The sequence below is a fragment of the Clavelina lepadiformis genome, chromosome 1 (assembly GCF_947623445.1).
Source record: "Clavelina lepadiformis chromosome 1, kaClaLepa1.1, whole genome shotgun sequence".
NCBI lineage: Eukaryota > Metazoa > Chordata > Ascidiacea > Aplousobranchia > Clavelinidae > Clavelina > Clavelina lepadiformis.
Window position 1 is genome coordinate 10,902,064 of NC_135240.1, and position 19,666 is coordinate 10,921,729.

The 19,666-nt window shown below is 35.2% G+C and overlaps 4 protein-coding genes across 9 annotated transcripts; 2 read left to right on the forward strand and 2 right to left on the reverse strand.

Moving 5' to 3' along the window:
- Positions 1 to 10: 10 nt before the first annotated feature.
- Positions 11 to 6,199, forward strand: LOC143452707 (xaa-Pro aminopeptidase 3-like). 3 transcript variants are annotated; one of them, XM_076953770.1, is made up of 12 exons: positions 13 to 986; positions 1,171 to 1,262; positions 1,398 to 1,520; positions 1,614 to 1,761; positions 2,530 to 2,656; positions 2,772 to 2,904; positions 3,010 to 3,143; positions 3,324 to 3,452; positions 3,592 to 3,775; positions 3,876 to 3,996; positions 4,172 to 4,349; positions 6,057 to 6,199. In XM_076953770.1, exons 1-11 carry the CDS (start codon positions 812 to 814, stop codon positions 4,333 to 4,335), a joined length of 1,530 nt encoding a protein of 509 aa, XP_076809885.1. In that variant the 5' UTR covers positions 13 to 811; the 3' UTR covers positions 4,336 to 4,349; positions 6,057 to 6,199. The 3 variants fall into 3 exon arrangements, with proteins under 3 accessions (XP_076809893.1, XP_076809885.1, XP_076809878.1); XM_076953778.1 differs by lacking the exon at positions 6,057 to 6,199 and having other exon boundaries at positions 11 to 986; positions 3,592 to 3,768; positions 4,172 to 4,400; XM_076953763.1 differs by lacking the exon at positions 6,057 to 6,199 and having other exon boundaries at positions 14 to 986; positions 4,172 to 4,400.
- On the reverse strand, positions 4,948 to 8,173 carry LOC143452741 (solute carrier family 25 member 48-like). Of its 4 annotated transcripts, none has more exons than XM_076953833.1 (8): positions 7,517 to 8,173; positions 7,322 to 7,363; positions 7,110 to 7,153; positions 6,521 to 6,672; positions 6,207 to 6,342; positions 6,048 to 6,138; positions 5,526 to 5,868; positions 4,948 to 5,451 (listed from the first exon to the last, which is right to left on the reverse strand). In XM_076953833.1, exons 2-8 carry the CDS (start codon positions 7,359 to 7,361, stop codon positions 5,250 to 5,252), a joined length of 1,008 nt encoding a protein of 335 aa, XP_076809948.1. In that variant the 5' UTR covers positions 7,362 to 7,363; positions 7,517 to 8,173; the 3' UTR covers positions 4,948 to 5,249. The 4 variants fall into 4 exon arrangements, with proteins under 4 accessions (XP_076809948.1, XP_076809940.1, XP_076809932.1 ...); XM_076953825.1 differs by having other exon boundaries at positions 7,051 to 7,153; XM_076953817.1 differs by lacking the exon at positions 7,517 to 8,173 and having other exon boundaries at positions 7,051 to 7,153; positions 7,322 to 7,509.
- Positions 8,174 to 8,315: 142 nt separating this feature from the next.
- Positions 8,316 to 17,972, reverse strand: LOC143452763 (putative protein FAM10A4). Its single transcript, XM_076953854.1, has 8 exons — positions 17,768 to 17,972; positions 17,077 to 17,243; positions 16,277 to 16,371; positions 16,020 to 16,147; positions 15,636 to 15,726; positions 15,397 to 15,519; positions 8,683 to 8,820; positions 8,316 to 8,548 (listed from the first exon to the last, which is right to left on the reverse strand). Exons 1-8 carry the CDS (start codon positions 17,905 to 17,907, stop codon positions 8,390 to 8,392), a joined length of 1,041 nt encoding a protein of 346 aa, XP_076809969.1. The 5' UTR covers positions 17,908 to 17,972; the 3' UTR covers positions 8,316 to 8,389.
- LOC143452729 (sarcalumenin-like) lies at positions 8,833 to 12,726 on the forward strand. The gene is made up of 7 exons (XM_076953789.1): positions 8,833 to 9,706; positions 10,646 to 10,873; positions 11,093 to 11,197; positions 11,275 to 11,475; positions 11,575 to 11,749; positions 11,819 to 12,014; positions 12,130 to 12,726. The coding sequence occupies exons 1-7, from the start codon at positions 9,607 to 9,609 to the stop codon at positions 12,556 to 12,558; spliced, it is 1,434 nt and encodes a 477-aa protein (XP_076809904.1). The 5' UTR covers positions 8,833 to 9,606; the 3' UTR covers positions 12,559 to 12,726.
- Positions 17,973 to 19,666: the final 1,694 nt, after the last annotated feature.

Sequence of the window (19,666 nt, forward strand, 5' to 3'; positions counted from 1 at the left end):
TTGGGTCTGCGACCTCAATTTAACAAAGAAATTTCTATGCGACCCCTTGAGAGGTAACCTACACGTTAATGATGTTAAAAAAATAAACGTCTAATTACAAATATCTAGTGGTATTTTTGTCTCTGGCAACATCATACAAGTGCACACAATCCACCGAAGTACAGTAACTGTAGCTTGCAGTAATAAAAGAATCACGTAATGGAAACAGTAAAACGAATAAAAAATAATCAAAAAAACCATTCAATTTATAAAAATTAAATTTTTTTCACAGATTGAGAAGCCCTGTACTAAAAGATAATGTTTTATTATACTATGATTGTACTGTAAGTATCATTTTTATCTGAAAAGACCAGTGGTCATTGACCAGTGTATACGCAGGCTGGCATTATGTTTTTGTTACTGAAAATTTTCTGGTTCTTGTTTTGTCGTCTAATGTATCAATTTTTAACATAAAACAACGTAATCAAAAGGCACGCTTGCTTGCTGCTGCGATCGGCTTTGGGTAGTCTATTTAAGGTATCATTTCCAATTATCCAATGCAATGGACGAATGTTATTTTTTTTTGTGAATTTCCTCAAACTTTGGTCTGCTAAATGATATAATTTAACAAAAGCTAGCAACAGTAATACTTTGCTTGAAGAACAACGTTCAAAATTGTGTTATTGTCAGTCAGATGTTTTACCAGGCACTATTGAATTGTACATGTAGATAATTTAGCTATTCTTGGTACCTTAGAAGTTCAAGGTTGTTTACCGAGCTTGTTTTGCACTGGTAATGGTTGTTGCTGCTCATCATATCATAAAATTTGAGTATGAGAAAAAGTCTCTTAACTAGTTTTCATCACTTGACATGTGTAAATACAAACTGTTTCTTTGCACACCGTGCTTTGTCTATCGGTTCCTCTGCACAGAATTTTCAGGAAAATGCCATCACACGAAATCTTGGTCAACCCACTGCATATACTCATCCATTTCTTTTAAACAAAGGTATCAAAATATACTTTATAAAGATATAAACTAATATTTTCATATTTGTGGATTTTTTTTAAAGTGCTAACATATCAGGTATAAAATATTTATCAAAGCGTGTCTTATTATGATATAAATATATTAGGATTTCATATCAAACTGCAAAAATAATTTGATAGTTTTTTGTGTCATAATGTTTTAGGCGAAGTTACACCTGGTCTCACAAAGGAAGATTATGAAGAAAGAAGAAGTGCTTTGATAAGGATCATAAATGCAGTATCTAAGAAACAAAAGGTTTATTGTCATAATCATAACTATATTTACCTTTACTTTTGGTTGTTGCAGGACTTCTGTGGGTGACAAGAATGTGGTCCAAGGTTTAAAATGTGGACTTAATCTTGTTTGTAAAAATGTAACTAAACTTTTTAGAATGACAAAGAAGAGAAGGGAAATGTTGTAATTTTATTCGGTGAACCCATCAAATACATGAGTGAAGACATACCTTACCCATTCCACCAAAATACCAACTTTCGATATCTCACTGGCTTTTTGGTACGAGTTTATTGCAGCGAAAAGTACATTTAATACCAAAGCAAAGACTTTCGTAATGAAAAATCTATTTTTACCATTGTAAATATCTTGCAGGAACCCGACAGTTGCCTTATATTAGACAGCCGATCAGTTGAGGAATCTTCCACTCATAAATCAACACTGCTTGTACAAGAGCGTGATTCGCATAAAGAGTTGTGGCATGGGGCTAGAGCTGGCACTGATGGGGCCGTGGAGCACACAGGTAAATACAGTTGACTAGCTGCTATATTTGGCCACTCTTTCCCAGATCGAGCTAAGAAATATACTTTTCTTTGTTTATGAGAGATATGGAGCTAATATGCTCATCTTTAATATTACACAGTAAAAGGGTAGTAGTAGGTAGGTAGGCAATGAAATCATCCAGAAAAGTAACCTTAAGCCCGATAAAGGATCCACAGTAAAATCATTTAAAATTAAAAAGGCATACACTGAGCAACAAATACTTTAACTCAACATTACTGTACCCGTATTAAAAACTGTTCAATATTCATCAACAGTCAGTAAAGTTGGCTTGTATTGTACCCAATAATACATTGTTATTTTATTATTAAACCATAGTCCCTCGAAGTGAGTGTGTATCATGCGTATTTGTTCGAATTAAGTGAAGATTTGTCTGAACAACCATGAGAATTATGTGTACAATGTTTACTTTTGTACGGTTTATAATTGTGCCAAAGTAAATCTTTTCTTTGGATTATCTGGTGACTGAATATAGCAGATCGACTCTATATCTTCATTGTATAATTCTCTTTAATAAACATTTATTAAAGTTAGGGGCAAGTGCTAAAACAAACTGATCCTATATCAAAGAACAGTTGTCAATGAGTTTACTGGAGGAAGAAAGACAACTTTTCTTTACTTTAGCGTCAACTTGTTTCCACGCTTGACTCTTGCTTAAAAGTAAGCTTATTGTGTGTTTAAATTGATCTTCTGCGGCGTATTTTGTTTCACAACTACTTTTGCAACGCAGGTATAGATCATGCAGAAGGCATGCAACATCTGTCAAATATCCTCAAGAAGTACTTGTCGGAAAACTATGACATTTGGTATGATTTTCAAAGGCCAACAAACCTGGAATTGCATATGAATCACATGAGGTAACTAAACTGTGTTTAACATACAATTTAAATTAAATTTAGAAATTTTTACGATGCCAACATGAAAGCATTGCAAGTGGTTAGAAAATGAGATTTTCTTTCACTTATAATATAGGTCATTTTTGACTGATGCATTTAAAAAAAAATTGAAAATACGATCTATAAATGATGCTATACATCAGCAACGACATATTAAAACAAACAAGGAAATTGTGTTAATGATGGAAGCCGGTAGAATAACCGCTGAGGTAAGATGTCAAAAATAAACCTAAAATTTATCTTTTGTTTGAATTTTGTTACTTTGTGGTGATGTACCAGTGCATTTTCATAATAATGCCATTGTACTATTACAGGCTTTCAAGCAAACTATACCATTTTCTTCCCCCGACATAAATGAAGGCACAGTTCAGGCTTTACTAGATTGTGAATGTAGAGTAAGAGGTGCACAGATGTTAGCATATCCTCCAGTTGTAGCTGGTGGCAACAGGTTTGTTTTCTGTGTGGATACCGATTTGAGTCGATTAAAAAATGATGTAATCAGTAACTTGATAATTTCGTTGAACTTCATTTAGAAAAAAAATTATTGTGCCAGTGCCAGTACGAGAAACTTTGCTTGCATATTGGATATTGCATTTCATGTATAAGTGGTTAGTCGTTTTTGGTTTAGGGCAAATACATTGCACTACATTTTCAACAACCAGCGTATCAAGGATGGGGAATTGGTGCTGGTTGACGCAGGAGCAGAGTATCACGGATATGTTGCTGATATAACAAGGACGTGGCCTGTAAATGGAAAGTATGTGGTCAACAACATCACTAAGAAATTAGCAGAGATCTTTGTATTTCACTTTCTTTAATATCTTGACATATCTGCTGATTGAATTTAAACGCTTAAAAGTAGTAATACTGTAGTCAGTCACTTATCACACATCTAGGTTCAGCCCAGCACAACGAACGTTGTATGAAGCTGTGCTGAAAACTCAAAGAGCGTGCATCAGCCTGTGCAAGCCTGGCAATACATTAGATCAAATTTACAACGCCATGGCGATGCTTATTGTTCAGGAGTTAATGGCGAACAAAATAATAAAAAGGAAACCAAAAGGACATGAAACGTACGAGGTATATTTCAATTTGAGTACTCTACTAACTTAGCGCTGGCGTGTAGCATGGCGTTAATTTCGTAAGAAAAGTTTGCAAGTGACGCTAGCATAATAATCAGGTCGCACGGAAATACTGTCCCCATCACGTTAGCCACTGGCTTGGAATGGACGTTCATGACACGCAGTGCGTACCGCGCTCCATACCTCTTACACCAGGCATGGTTGTCACTGTGGAACCAGGTACGATTTATCAAATTATCAAGCAAGTGTAGATTGTGATTTATGAAACGTGCAAGAATACATTGGAATACTGGATGATACATTTTGCGTTGAATGGATTCTACATTTGCTATCGAATTAAATGCTCTGGATTTTTCATGTATTGAATATTTGAGTGTCGTATGTCACTGGTTAGGGATCTACATACGCGAAGATGACATAGACGTTTCTGAAGAATATCGCGGTATTGGGATCCGTATTGAAGATGACGTAGCAGTGACGTCAGACGGGCCACTTGTGCTTACCGGGGCGTGTCCTAAAGACGTTGACGAAATTGAACTACTAATGTCCAACACGTGATAACCACTATGATGGTACACATGTTTTCCGATGTGTTCGTGTAATAAATGGTTTGGATATATGCATGTGATAGCATTGGATGGCGTTTATGGTTAGCCAAATGTGTCAGAAATCGCATTTTTCAACGCGTTCCCAATTTACGAACACGTAGCTTTGATTCTTTGCTTGGCCGAAAGTGTCATAATAACGCGTTGCTAAATTATATACGCGTTCACAAATTGCATGTACGCTGAATTATCGTGCACAAAAATTAGCTGTATTGACCAAACAGGTAACTATTGGCTCACCTATACACGCTTGTAAATTGCGATCGTGTTTACAATTTGGGAACACGTTTTGCTTGTCTGCTCGCGCTGGTTTTGTTCAGGCGAACACGTTCACAAATTACCAACGCGTTCATGTACTAATGACCCAATCCGAAAACAGAGTTATGTTTTTTTTTGCACGATAGTTTAAAGTGCATGCAATTTATGAACACGTTGTTATGAATCTTTCGGCCAGCAAAATATCATACTTACGCGTACGCAATTTATGCTAAATACAGCGAATTCTGACACATATGGCTGGCCATAGGCGTTCACGCATGAAGAAATTAGCACGCCACGATACGAGTTAAACATGTTTTATTCATATAACATTACCAATGTTAGAATTGACTTCGCAGAAGTCAGGCGAAATTACAACACATTTACAACTATGAAACGTGATTGTAAAGAAACTATCCTGGCATTGAATAAGGAAAGGATAGACAGTGTAATAATTCAAACAGTTGATTTTGATTTACACCAATATATGGTTGTCTTGGTTGATCTCCAGCTCTTTGACAAAATTAGAAATATTTTATCAAATGATATTGGCAGCCAAACGAAAAGTGTTATCCTTTCGACCTAAGGAAGACAAGTTGTCGGCCCAATTTACTCTCCTTTTGATCCGCGAAACAATTGTGTAGTAAATTCCACCCCGCACAACAAGGCTCCGCATTGGGGAAATCCTCTCAATGCATTGAGGGTTAAACCCCGAAAAAATGCTGACATCCCGTGCTCTCTGTAAATGCTGACAGTACAGTGCCAGAATCCACGATACTTTTGAGTTTTTCTACCGATATCAGCCTGGAGCCTGTATAGTCATATCAAAAATATACAAAACATTTGGCGCAATCAACTGCTACGACATAGAACAATCATATTTACCGGCTTTTTACTGTATCCACTGGATGCATTACACCCCAAGAAATTGCTCCGGTAAGCCCCCCTGCCCAAGCACTGGCCACTAGAGCCGCTAGCTTACTATCATGATCTCCAATAAAATACTCCCTCAAGGAATCGTAAGGTACAAGAAACACGGTATACCCTGGAACATCACGAATTATCATTGTAGGTGCACCGCGGTAAATCCCACGAATACCGTTACGTCGATAGACATCAATGAAACAGTCAATTGGTCCACGGTATATCGTCTGTTGCTTTGCTAACGGTATTACGCGGGGAGTCTCTGCTTTTCGCAATGATGTACAGCCACTTGCGGATGTTCTGCCTGTTGAAGCAAGTTATAGCCTACTGTAGCTTAAAGTAGCAGTTTCCATACAGTACAACATTGAAGTTGAGCGTTCGCGAAAAACCTATATGGAAACTTATATAAGTAAACTTTTTGCATGACAAAAGATGGTTAGATTTATAAGGGTTTTATACAATTAATTATTGACAGAACACTACTTGTTTCAGATGACAATCCTTGGAGATAGGCGGGTGCTGTATTTAATGTTAGTCTGGATTTCTTGGTTTCCGTTTGGACTTGCAAGCGAATCTGATGAACAATGGCAAACATAGACAAACAAGATAGACAAAAATCTTTCGAAAAAAAGAAAATATTACTTTAACAAGATCCACAGGGGCACCGATTATCACGGAGGTGCCCCCAGTGGCCATGGCAGCTAGACACTGATCTTTGTATCCCAACGGTTGGTTAGAATCATTGTAACGCCATCGCCCAATTAATGCTTGATAGTGACTGCAAAGCGTAAAAACACTCAGATTGTCATACTCAAATTTTGTTACGAATAATTTATTCAATTGTTTAAGCTCGACCATTTCTGTGAAAATTAAGACTATGATTTTTTGAAAAAATATATGACTATATGACTTTAATGACTATAACGAGCACATTAGTTTGAAAAGCGTAGACCTACTGGTAAGACCCGAAAACGAAAGAATTGTAAGCAGAAGCAGACACCAATGGAAAAGCCATTCCTTTGAAGAAACCTCGTAGTCCCTCCCATTTCAAAGTGGTCAAAGCGCAGTCGATTCCACTTTTATAAGTCGTGGAGGTTTGTAGGCGTACCTCAAATGAAAATAGAAATTAAGTTAGGTTTAGAAAATCGTTCAATCCTAGGCCTATCACATTCTGAATATAAAAATTGATATGAAATAAATTTCGAAACGTATGAAATATCAGAAAACGTGCCCAGCATATGCCGTAATGTTACTGACTATAAAGTATATTTTCGTTTACAGCAATGTTCTATCAAACGTTGTAAGGCATACCACCCGAAAAAATTAATCTTTTTACGCATAACTACGCTATAGTAGGCCTGCGTCACACAGTATTGGCATCACTTCTACAAAAAATGTTGGTTACTTGGTGATTTCTCATAGCATATAGCTTTGAAGGCTAATTATCAGAATATTTAAGTATTGTAAATTTTCATTTTATTACGACCTTTTGACAGCTAAACGAGACCTTAGCTTTCAGGCTAATCCCAGTTGCTATAGGCTTACTTTGACCGTATCCAAAGGATGTGAAGCAATAACGCTTGAAGCACCTGCCAAAACAGAAAGTTCTGTAAGAGATGACATCAATAATAAATCAAAATTTGTACAGCAAATTAATCAGTTTAACTACAGATACCCAGATATTGTAGAAAATAGGTATGTTCAGCAAAAAATTTGAAATATAACTACAAAGTTGTTTCAAAAAGTAGTCCAATTACCTCCCACCCATCCAGCGACGAAGGCGTCTGCTTCTACCATCGCTAAACATATAACCCATCTTACTAGGCTAATTTCTATTCTTTTTTTTTCAACAATTTAAACGCAAATAAAATGCTTGCTGCAAGTTATAACTAACTTTCTTAAATTAATTTTCCAAAAACTTAACCGTAGACAATCTTTTCGCATTTTCTTACGTCAATTAGTTGTTTGCTGTGTCGGGTTCGACTTGCAAAAAACAATCTTCTTTAACAAGCACTGTAGTAACCACGTTACAATATTACGTCATAAATATGCGCTGCGCAAAGTGTAATTAGAGTTGCTAGATAGTCGTTGCTGGCTCCATCCAACTTTACTCATTGTTTGACTAACCTCGATCGTAAACGCCGCCAACACTCAACCGCAAGCCCGACCCCTTTTAAACAAAGGATAATAACAAGGATAACAAAGGATAGGAACAAAGCTATGAAAACTACGCCTGTTTTCGCTATTCCCCGAAAAGGTTGTAAAAACCCTTGGCACAGGTCTGAATCTAAATTTAATAAAATAGGCTACTTTTTGCAAACGCTAAGTTAAGTTATGTATGCAAACAAGTCTTTTGTGCCCAGTACATGTTTCCGTGATTTCGTTTTACAAATTAACTGGTCGATCACAGATAACATAAAACGAATAAAAAAGCGGATGAAGTCGCCAGCGAAACATAATGTCATCGGACAGAATTTGCGTGAAACAAAAGTCTGTTTAGCCAGAGATGTACTGCAGAAGAAAGCACAGACAGTATGAACACAATTGCGAAACTTAGATACCGATCAAAACTGAACTCAAAGAATTCGACTTTATTATAATGGTGAAATATCCAAATTGGGACTGAAATCATCGAATTTCTTTTTCTTTTCTTCTGTATTTTTTTTAAAGCAACTTTAAAAAAGTTTGGTAGTTTGTAAACGACGCCTTCTTACGTATGTACAAAATGATATCCTGATCAATTATACTGAAGACGGTAAAAGGTCTTTATTGATATCGTTGTTCGTCACTCCCAAATCGGTGTCATTAACGAAAATGGGATAAATTTAATCCAGATCAATATCATCAGGAACTTCAAAGATCTTTGGTTCGCCATCATCATTCGCCTTTTCATCGGGTACAGCATCATCAGCGCCAGGCATTGGTGCTTCTCCAGCAAAATTGAACATATTTGGCATTTGCTGTCGAAATTTTTCCTCAGCCTCCTACAAAACGTAATGACAATATCGTATGCCAAAGCTTTAAAAAACATAACTGCATCTGATTAATACTGCATCATACCCCAACTATTCCAAAAGGAAATTAAACGTACAATCTCAAGTCGTTTCATTCACTGTACCTTGTCCCTCTTTGCTTGTTCTTTTCTTGCTTTCTCCTGAGCTTTCTGCGCTTTGCGTACACGGTTAAGTCGCTCTTTGACTTCTTTTTCCTTCTGCTTCCGTTCCCTCGCCATTCGATGCTCCCGTATTTTAGTACCCTAAAACACAGAACTAAATAAAAACCCTTAATAATTTTGATGAATTTTTTAGGCCTTAACAAATTTGTATAACGATAGAAGCCTTTATGTTGTTGTAATATTTGATTTCTATGAACTAGCAGATATGGAAACACTTTGGTACTTCCCCACAGCCAATCAGTCATTCTCTATGGTGAATCTCAATCTTGACAAAGCAGCAACTGTAACTGTAAGTGCATGAGCAGACAAGCAAATCGCAAAACTTCGTGCCCATATTTTGTGGCGAGTTTCAAGCATAAGGGCTAAATTCGCATTCATATAAGGTCCACTAGGTTTCAGCGATTTTACTGAAGCGCGTAAAATATTTGCCAGTTTTTTTTTGTATCAAAAATTGTTACCTAAACAAGGTCGGGTCTCTTACTTTTATACGTTCATATCAGGATGGAGTATTAAGGATTTATTACGTTATAATTTAACTTGTATGGCCGCATAACTCCTTTTCATTCAGGCCTTAAAGGCAAAGTGCAAAAGTATAAGAGACTCATAACTTCATTATTGGCATATACAGTATCAGTATATACGCGTACGGTAACATATTATGTACACCATACCATTCAATGTGGTAGTCTGATTGCGTTCAACACTTGGGCCAATAAGCGATGGACGGTTACACTGTCATTTAAAACTTGGGACTGAACATTTATATCACGTTGGTAGGGTAGCCGATCAGGAAATATACAAAACTAGACTAAGCTTCATATTACAGTATTGGAATTGTTTACTAGGCCAACGAATGGGCTCAGTTGTATGCTTATAAACAGCCAATTCAGCTGTCCAGTACTGAATAATAAGTTAACAATGACGGTCAACTTTTTTCGTGCACTAATTTGCATCAACTTGTTACAAGGTAACCTTTATGGTGACATTATCATTTCTACTTTTTTACTCAGTAAATATATTTTTAGTGACTGTTTCACCATAAGTAGATCACGCAGCCCATTGTTAAAATGGACGGCACGGTCATTAGGAGTAACGGAATGCAAATGATTTTAGTTATAAATTAAAACTAGAAGTTGAATTCAGTGAATTCCTATGTTTAAAAATTTAGATTAGGTTAACAAGAAACTCTGTACAAAAGCTGTAAGGGTATAATTCATTCCAGGGAAATAGTGACAGCCATGAAACTTTACATTTTATCTCAAAGTTAGGCTTAGAGATGTTGTTGACAACAGAATGCGCAATATTGTAATTATTACATTGACCGTCACAATTTCTCCAATAATCATGCAATTACGTCCTATCGCTCAAAATACATTTCATACAACTTCTAACAATCTTAGCTGTTATCTTCCAAGCATTTTACAGTATTTGCATGAAATCTTTTGACTAAAAATGAACCTAATTCATTCTACCAGCTATGAAAATTGCTCTCCATCCAGTTTCACTGACCCACAACTAAATGATATGCTCGATTTATTTGTCTTTAATTCTTAATAATCGTTTTTGGAGAAAGAATTAGAAAGCTCTATATAATTTTCATTTTTAACTATTGTTGTGCACAAATACACTAAAATCTCTCTGTGAAATTAGTATGACAGCCAATAGTTATTATTAATCTACAGCTATTGTTATCACATACCTAAATCTAACTCAAATACATTTAAGCAAATTAAACCCTGAATTAAAAAATATAAAAACTAGCATTGTATACAAGTATTCTTTATCGTTATCTAACTGCACCCTTTTCTAACAATGAGCTTTGTTAAATGCTCTTGGTGAAGCAGTCACTTTTAAACAATAACCTTGCAGTTGCACAATGGTTCTGGCCTAAATTCTGTATTTACAGGATGCTACTTCCGTAAAGATGAAGGAACACATTCAACTGTACACACCAGTGATAATCTTGGGCTACGGAAGCGTGAAAATATCCATAAAACTTTGCGCTATGATCGACCTAGCTATAATTCTGATCAACTCATCTTGGATAAACTTGTAGAAGTTTATGAAAAAACAATTAAACCTCTGGAAGATGCGTACAATTACAATGATCTTCCAATTAGAACTGACATGACTGGTAAGTTATGAAGATAAGGTTTGTTGGCTGCCTTAGTATGTGTATTTTTTGTGGGCAGACTTAAGTATTTCTATGCAGTTCTATGTAGTCCAGCATAGGAAATTTGTCGATTTATAGGAGAAATCGTCTGACCAACAAGCATAAAAAACTAAAATTATATGTGCTAGTGCACACATAATTTAATGCTCTGTATAATTTACAAGTTTGCATTATGTTAAGCCGGACAAATCAAAGCTAAACCCATGGTGCTATTTCTTGGACCTTGGAGTACAGGAAAAACCACAATGATCAACTACATATTAGATACTGATATCCTAAGAGTAGGCAAGTTGTTGTCTATAGTTTGTTTGAGTTTCACCTGGAACATTTTAAAATACACATTTCTAACAAAATCAATATAGGCGCGGAACCAACAACATCAGAGTTTACTGTTGTAAATTATGGAGAAAAAGTGAAAAACACAGAGGGTGTAGTTTTAATATCGGATAAAAAGAAAGAATTTTTTCCTCTTGAGAAATATGGCCAAAATTTTATGGAACGTTTTAAGGGAGTTGGTCTACCACACCCTTTGCTGAAGAAAATTACGTTTGTTGATACTCCAGGTAAAAAATGTTAACTCATGCACAATGCTAAAGAAATATTATACCAAGGTATTTTCAAGATAAACTTTTCGGCTTTTAAAAACTTATAAATATTTTTAGGAATCATTGAGAACAGAAAGCAACAAGAAAGAGGATATCCTTTTAATGAAGTTATCCAGTGGTTTATAGACAGAGCAGAATTACTTTTTATTGTGTTTGATCCAACCAAGTTGGATGTTGGCCTAGAACTGGAAACTCTGTTTAAGCAGTTGAAAGGCAAAGAATCCCAGATTCGGTATTCCCAGTTTCAACAAACAAAATACAATGTGTACGACTTTGCATTGCATGTTAACTGTATTTCCAGGTTAATTCTAAACAAAGCTGACAGCATTGCTTCTCAAGAACTGATGCGAGTATATGGTGCTTTGTTCTGGAGCTTGGCACCTTTGATTAATGTCACGGAACCTCCAAGGGTCTACACAGGTTCATTTTGGCCATATGAATATAAATCAAACACAAACGTACAATTGTTTAAACAGGAGGAAGTGTCACTCTTGCAGGTTACTTACATCTTGTCTTTATTAAAATTTATAAATGAAACGATGCGGAGTAAAGTAAAGTTCTTAAGAATAGAAAGAAATTTTCAAGTAAACAATTTTGTGTTTCTTGATTTAGGATGTCAATGGCATAATCGAAAATAGGCTGGAAAACAAAATTGCGTTTGTGCGACAACATGCAGCTCGGGTTAGAGTTCATGCCTTGTTAGTGAACGAGTACCTCACAAAATTCAAAGAGGAATGGACATTTTTTAAAGACCAAGACAATGTTGCAATGCATATGATTACACATCCAGAAGCATACAATGTCTTTAGGAGTGTTCAGTCAAGACATGGCATAAGCCAATTTGACCTCCCAGATGTCAAAACCTACATCGACTTTTTCTCAAAACATTCCCTCCTTAGTTTTGAAACACTGCAGCAGCAATGTGGTTATTTTTCTGGATGTCCAATGGACCATTTAGATGAGGCCATATCAATTAAACTGCCTGCTTTGTTGGAAAAAGTCAACAGAATTAAGTCTTCAGGACAGAGAGATGAACTATAACATCCAAAATCATATCATAGCAGTATTTTTATCTACATATATTTCAATTGATTGTGGGTGAAGTATCTCGTATTCTGTTGCACAAAAGCATAATTTTTAATGTACTGCGACTTACTGTGATAATGTGTTATAAAAGGTTGTGTTAAAATATATGTTTGTTCTATTTGAAAAGTTTTTGTCTTTTGTCTAACTAACACATTGTGAAAAACTATGTAAAGAATTAAGAAGAATATTCTCTATTGATTTCAGTTTGACAATTTTTCACATCACATATTATATTGTGATTTGGCTTATATCAAAACATTCCCAAATGTTTCTAATTCTCAATAGTTTGAAGTGGTAGTTGGACCATCATGGTATGAAATTTTGTGCTGAGGTCAGCACACTAGTTCAGCTAAAACCGGGTAATATTGATTCTAGATTTCACACAATATTCACAACCATAGTGATGCCCCAACAAGGTGTTCTGTATATGCATTTGCATCATGTTGGTTGATTACACATGGTAAGATCGACATGTGAAAACGTGGGGCATTGATTTACTCCAGAATTGAAAATTTTTACAGGAAAATGTTGGTTGTAGTTTGAAAGTCCCAGTTGTGTTACTATTTCACAAGCACAAACATCTGCAGAAAATAGGCATTCTGGGACCGTTTTCAATTTTTGCATCCGTTTAAGTCCAATCTTAAACTTTGAGTTTTTATCAAAAAATGCATGTTTTGTTTCAGAATAATATGTTTTAATCAGTTGAAATCTCCAAGATTTTAAGGTTTCAATATAAATCTGTCGTTTGACAAAATTAACCTCATAGTGGACTGTTTAGTTTAATATCATGTTTATTTCCCAAAATGTTATAGACTGTAAAACATGCCATCAATGCAACATCCTTAACTTTAAGTATAGATACATCCAAAAGTTGAATGTAACAATTTCTACTGTTTAATTGCAATTTGGAAATTTCCAGGGTTGCATAAGAGAATGAGAGTTCCATAGAATGAGACAATAAACATGTAATTCATCCTACAGACAGTCCTTTAATATATGATACAAATGCAGAATACTGTAGAACATTCAAGCTAAAGATTCTTGTGGTGATTTATTTGTCTTTTGTGTTCTACATGTTAGAAATATGATATCAACTTAAATCTAACATAAAAAAATAGGAATAAAGTGAATTTTTCTACGCTTATACATGTTGGCGTTAGTACACTTTGTATATATTGATAGACTAGAACAGCGTGGTCCAACTGCAGGCCCGCGGGCCAAAGTTGGCCCGCGAGCACCGATTTTTGGCCCGTGAACTGATAGTAAGCTTTGATTCAATCTGGCAACATAACTTCAATTTTTGTTTCTTTGTTATTGTGTAATAATATTGTTATTGACAAAAACTTTGTGAATGATCCTTTGTAATGCGTAACAATACCACTTTGTCCAAAAAGTTCTCTTAGGTTTTAGTTACACGCCTTGTTGTCCTAGCCCAGCTTGGTCCAACTACAGCAGGCCCACGGGCCGCAAGTTTGTCTCAAAGGAGAGGTTTCCCCTTTTAAAAGATGCTGCTATGAAGCTGTACTCTATGTTTGGAAGTAGGTACATACATTTGTGAATGTACGTTTTCAGCAATGAACAATATTAAAACAAAAAATCGAAATCAACTTGGAAACGAGGCTCTTCAGGCTTGCCTTCGCATGGCCACAACTACGATTCCCGTGGATACCATCGCTATTGTCGACGAAGAACCTCGACCGCAGATGTCACATTGATCAGCATTTAATAGCTAAATTTTGAACTATTCTAATTTCAGTTTTAATAAAAAGAGAACTTTTTTCAGTTCTAATATTAATGTCACATTGTTCTTCAGTTCTAATTTAAAAACATTGGCCCGCAAGATAAAAAAAATTTCTGATTTTGGCCCGCGATGAAAAGAAGTTGGACCACGCTGGACTAGAAAATAAAAATACTTGAATTAATAAAGAACAAAACTTTACTTGCATGTACAGCTGATCTGTAGCACAAAAAATCTGTGGAGTCCTAATATGTGCGAATTAATTTGAATACTTCGTTAAATTAAGTGTAGTGCCAAATGCCACCGTTTACAATTATATAAACTGGTATCCTGGTACATAACACTGCAGACGTTATCAACAATCCCGGATTCATACAATGCCAACTTTTAGAACTTGGAAGTATAGTATACTATAGATACAGTGATGGCTATATGGCTAACCTGTAGCGCTTTCGCCTAGCTAACAGGCCACAGTGTTATGTGCTCAGCCTTCCCAGTTTCCCAAATGGAACAACTAAAACGTCCACAACGAACCACAAAACATGCCAATATAGATCAATGACAAGCAGTCGATGGCATTGCCCTGATCTCAACTTACAATTACATTCTTAGCATAAACTCTCCAAAGCAGGCTTTTTCTTTTTACGAAAACTAAAACTAGCATATTTCAAAGCCTCGGTACTTCCACAGACAAAAAATTCATTTTGGCTACTTATAATTTCCATTTACAGTACAATCATATATTGTTATGCTAAGAAATTATAGTCGTTAAAAAAGAGCATAAATCTACCATAATTTTCTGACGTGACAGACAAATAGCTTAAACACTAAACCCTATATTGTATCTAAAATTTTGAGATAGCTTCATATTGGAACGACAACATGAAATGTAAAAGAACTGTTTAATCTCTTAAATATAAGAATTCAATTGTCCGATTTTTGCTTATCCGCTCAAATTTCATAAAAAATTGCCACAACTTGACCGGATAATCAAGGAAGCACTGTATTGTGAAGTTAATTATTATTACATCACACCTGTTCAGATGTCTTCATACCTTAGGCTTGATTTCACGTAGCAAGTCATGAATGTCATCATCGTAATCAATCTTCTGTGCCACTTCAAAGTTATGACATGCTTCGTCCCAGTTGCCCAGAAGCCGTTCTGCCTTACCGAGTGTCTAAGAAATTTTCAAATAAATACCGTAATTATATTTATTAAATACTTACAAAATGCAATGTTAAAATTGCATCTTGTAATAAGCAAGGACCAACCAAAAATGTTTTCCAGTTTTACCTTGTAAGCTGCGGCTGAATCAGGGTTGATGTTTAGTGCTTTCCTTGCATCTCTAATACATGCATTAGGCTTTCCCAGTCTTAAGTAAGCTCTGTGGAATGCATTTCACTATAGTATGACGTTGCATTATACTTGCTGCTAAAGTTACCTAAGCTTTATGAAAATGTTAACCATAAAAATGTGTCATAAAACTCATAAAAAGTTTTATGTTTTTTTTGGGGAAAGGATTATCAAACAACAAACAAATAGGTTTAACAGAACTACATAACTTCCCTGTAAAAGTATGCACCTTTGTATCACTACACAATAGACACTCCTGTGTAAATTTTGATGTAAATTCATGTTTTGTGCTCAGTAAAATAGTATAAAGCCAAATGAACTTACGTAGCACGTTTCACAAACAAGACGGTCCTAGTGTTGTCCAGCAATATGCCGGCAGTGAAATGCTTCACTGCACCTTCGTTATCTCCGTTGCTCAAAGCTTCCATGCCTAATTGTCTCATTTTCATTGCCTGTAAATGAAATCAGCAAATTAAAGCAATGACAAAATATATTAGCTATGAGTCTGTGACAAGACATCACAACAATTCGCTGAGTAACTGAATTAAAATGCTATGATGCACTGATACTCATATCGCTACCTGTTCCTGTTCTTCCTCAGTTGGTTCTTTACCATCAGCTCCCATCTCCTGCGGTGGATCAGTGTCTCCAGGAATAACACCCTCCATGTCCAAGTCTGTAAGGCACAGACAACAAACCAGTTATCAAAACTGGCAAACTAATTCTAGCTTTTTCACTTGAAACAGAACTGTCGCAGAAAGTTTTAGTAAACAATAAATACTAATGTCAATATTTACTGTCTTCAAAACCTGTATCCACAAATATGAAATATCATGAAACCTGTATGTATTTATATCAGCAGTCTAGTTAGATGTATACAAACTCGCACCAAATCTAATTTGTAAGGAAACTAAATAGATGACAAGACAATATTTGCAATTGCTATATACTTCATTGCAAAAAACACAATATTAGTACCTTGAACTTGTAAAGTTCTGTTACTACGTAAATAATTTTCCTGAGCATTATTAGTCAAAAAAATACAGGTTGCAAAAACTAAGCACTTATTAGCAAAATTTAATAATTTTTTGCACAGTAATTCATCTGATAACAACAATGGTTCTATAACGATGTAAGCAGATTTCTTATTTTAAACCGACTGTGATGCTTTCACACAGCCATACTGCAAGATATAAAGGCGTAGCATTGCATTTAAAATCAGTAAAATATGAAATATATAATCTAACTAAATCAAAACAACAGTTCTTTCACTTGTATGTATTGTAACTTTGCTCAAAATCGTACATACAAAATAAGTAAAACATTAAAAATACAGGGGAACAATATATTTGACATAGAACAGTAGCATGAGTTTTCTTACCCAAATCACTTTCTTCAGATGATGAGGATTCTGCACTCGACTCTTCATCATCATCATCATCGTTTTTGGCCCAGGCAGTGCTACCTTCTGATGCAGCTTTAGCATAACTTTTAGATCCATCGCCATTCTCACTTGGTTTTTTTATTTCTGGTATAGTGCAATTCAAGCTGTTAAACAAAATGGAGAACATAATATTAAGAAATGAGTATGAAGGCTTGAAACTATTAAGACTTTTTGTGTAAAGGTATGTTATTGTAGCCTACATAATTTAGGTGCACATAATATAATGAAGGATTTTCTAATCTTTTTAGGCCACGGACCCCTATTCGTTAATCTGTTATTTCTCAGACCCCAGTCTTATGTCGATTCAAATTTTTCTGCGAAACCAGCGTGAAAGGATAATACAAATTAAAAAATAAATAACACTGTTCAAATTAGGTTTACTAACAAAACTAATCACATCAATGGGTTTGATAGTGTTGCTTATAAGAGTGCAAAAGCCTACAAAATCATTTCAATTACGAATAGATCACTGCAGCCATTATCTGTGTCCAACTTTTTGCATTTTTTCTCATATCGTCACGGACCCCCAGGGGTCCGCAAACCTTAGTTTGGGAAATCCTGGATAATAAATAACATAGCATGAAATAGTTTATAAATGTATTTGTACAGTATAAAACAATAGTCTTACTCTTGTTCCAACCAGTCTTTCATAAATTTCAACTGTGGTGCATGCAAAATGGATGAGTTAAATTTGCAGAGCTGAACAAAGTTCTTTAGCATTTCAAGCTTGTCTTCTGTGATTCCAAATGCTCCTAGACCCTCCATCATTAACAGTAGCTCGAATATAATCAAATTATGCTCAATAAATGTTGCAATTAACTGTTATTCACTTCAGCTCTACAAAAGAAACACCAGTTTGCAAGTACAGAAAACAGACATTTTAATCAGGAAATTCATTTATGATAATATTCAAAATATCCGAATGTTTTCGCTAATCGTGATCTTCTGCAACAGCTTTTTTGAGCTTAAGTGAGGCCATGACATGTTTCACGATCGTCTCATAAAATTACATTTAACACAATTCCCGACGTCACTGACCACAATTTCCTTTTATAGTTTATTGTAATGTAACTTAAAATTCAAACGTTTGCGTTGTTCCTTTAGAACCTAAAACATTCCAGATTAGACTTCAGAATGTAAAAAGCATTTAGATTTTGAAAACTTAGATCTCTATCGTTCATCCAGTAAAACAGAAGTTGTTATATTGTGTATGTCTTTACATATTCCAAGGAAAATGCTGTTTTTGCTGGATCAGATGTGTTTGAAACATATGGTTACCTTACTATTTGGGAATAATACAAAGTTAGGTAGCCATTGTGACATCATGCATTACAAATATGACAGGCAAGTGCTGGGCAGTTTGACATGCTCACACTATAGTTATAGCATGACATTGTCTACAGACAACAATTGAAATGTAAGTATCGTAAGCTGGATGTTCAAGACAATATTGCACCCAAAGACAAAATTTGTTGTGTGTAACTTTTAAAACTGGTTTTAAGTGGAACAATTATTTTTTAGGAAGTGACTATTTTACAAAAAGTACGTCATCCAGTCATTGATAAAGATGGAAGTTTTAGTTTAAAGAGATCTTTTTGGAGAGATTTTTTCAAAGATTAAATTGATATCCGTTTTAGATGAAAAATCAAATTAACACTATACTTAGTTTAGTATGGTAAATTCTGTCCTCGGACTGAGGAAAGTCTTTACCTGACTTAAACCCGACAATGATTCCTTCTCACACCAGCCCCAGATACTGAACTGGCCTTTCTGCTAGTTCTGATTGCCCCCATTTTTTATTTGGTTATTGATTTTTTATTTTGTATAACCCGAGTTTAGAACTGTTCACGAAGTCCACTGAACAGCAGCAAATGTTGTTAGTGTCTTGCCCAAGGGCATTCCAACGGTAGTGCCACTGAGTATCAAATACGAAACCCGAGCCGCATTATTGCACGGTAAGCAATCAAACCACTCAGTTACTGAGCCAATGTTATGATATAAACATACAAGCAAAAACGGCCAGCCTCTCCTAAAAAAATAGCGATGCAGCCTAAAGTAGCAAGCTCTTTTTGCTGTTGTTGCCACTTTTGTTTTGTTGGATTTATGCAAAGCCAAATCACTTAACACATTCTTAAATAATGATATCTGTAGTGAACTCTATTGAAAGTTATTTTTATAACTGAAAAATAGTTCAATTTAATTAATAAAATTACACAAGTTGGTCTAATTATTATTCTAAAAAATTCAATAAACATAACTAAAATCATACTAACATTGGACTTGTCAATATCTTTTGAATTCAAACTCCAGTAAACTATTCGAATTGAAATATCACAAACATTTTTAGGGCCATAGAAATATCTCTGTATTGTCACAAAATTTACAGAAGAATAATGGCATTGAAAGTGTAGTGAAAGATGTGAAAAAAGGTGTATGCTACACTATATATATCTGAAGAAATGTTTATATTTTAGGCTAAAAGTGGTTGAGTACATATTCATACCAAAACAATCTTCTTAAGAGCAGT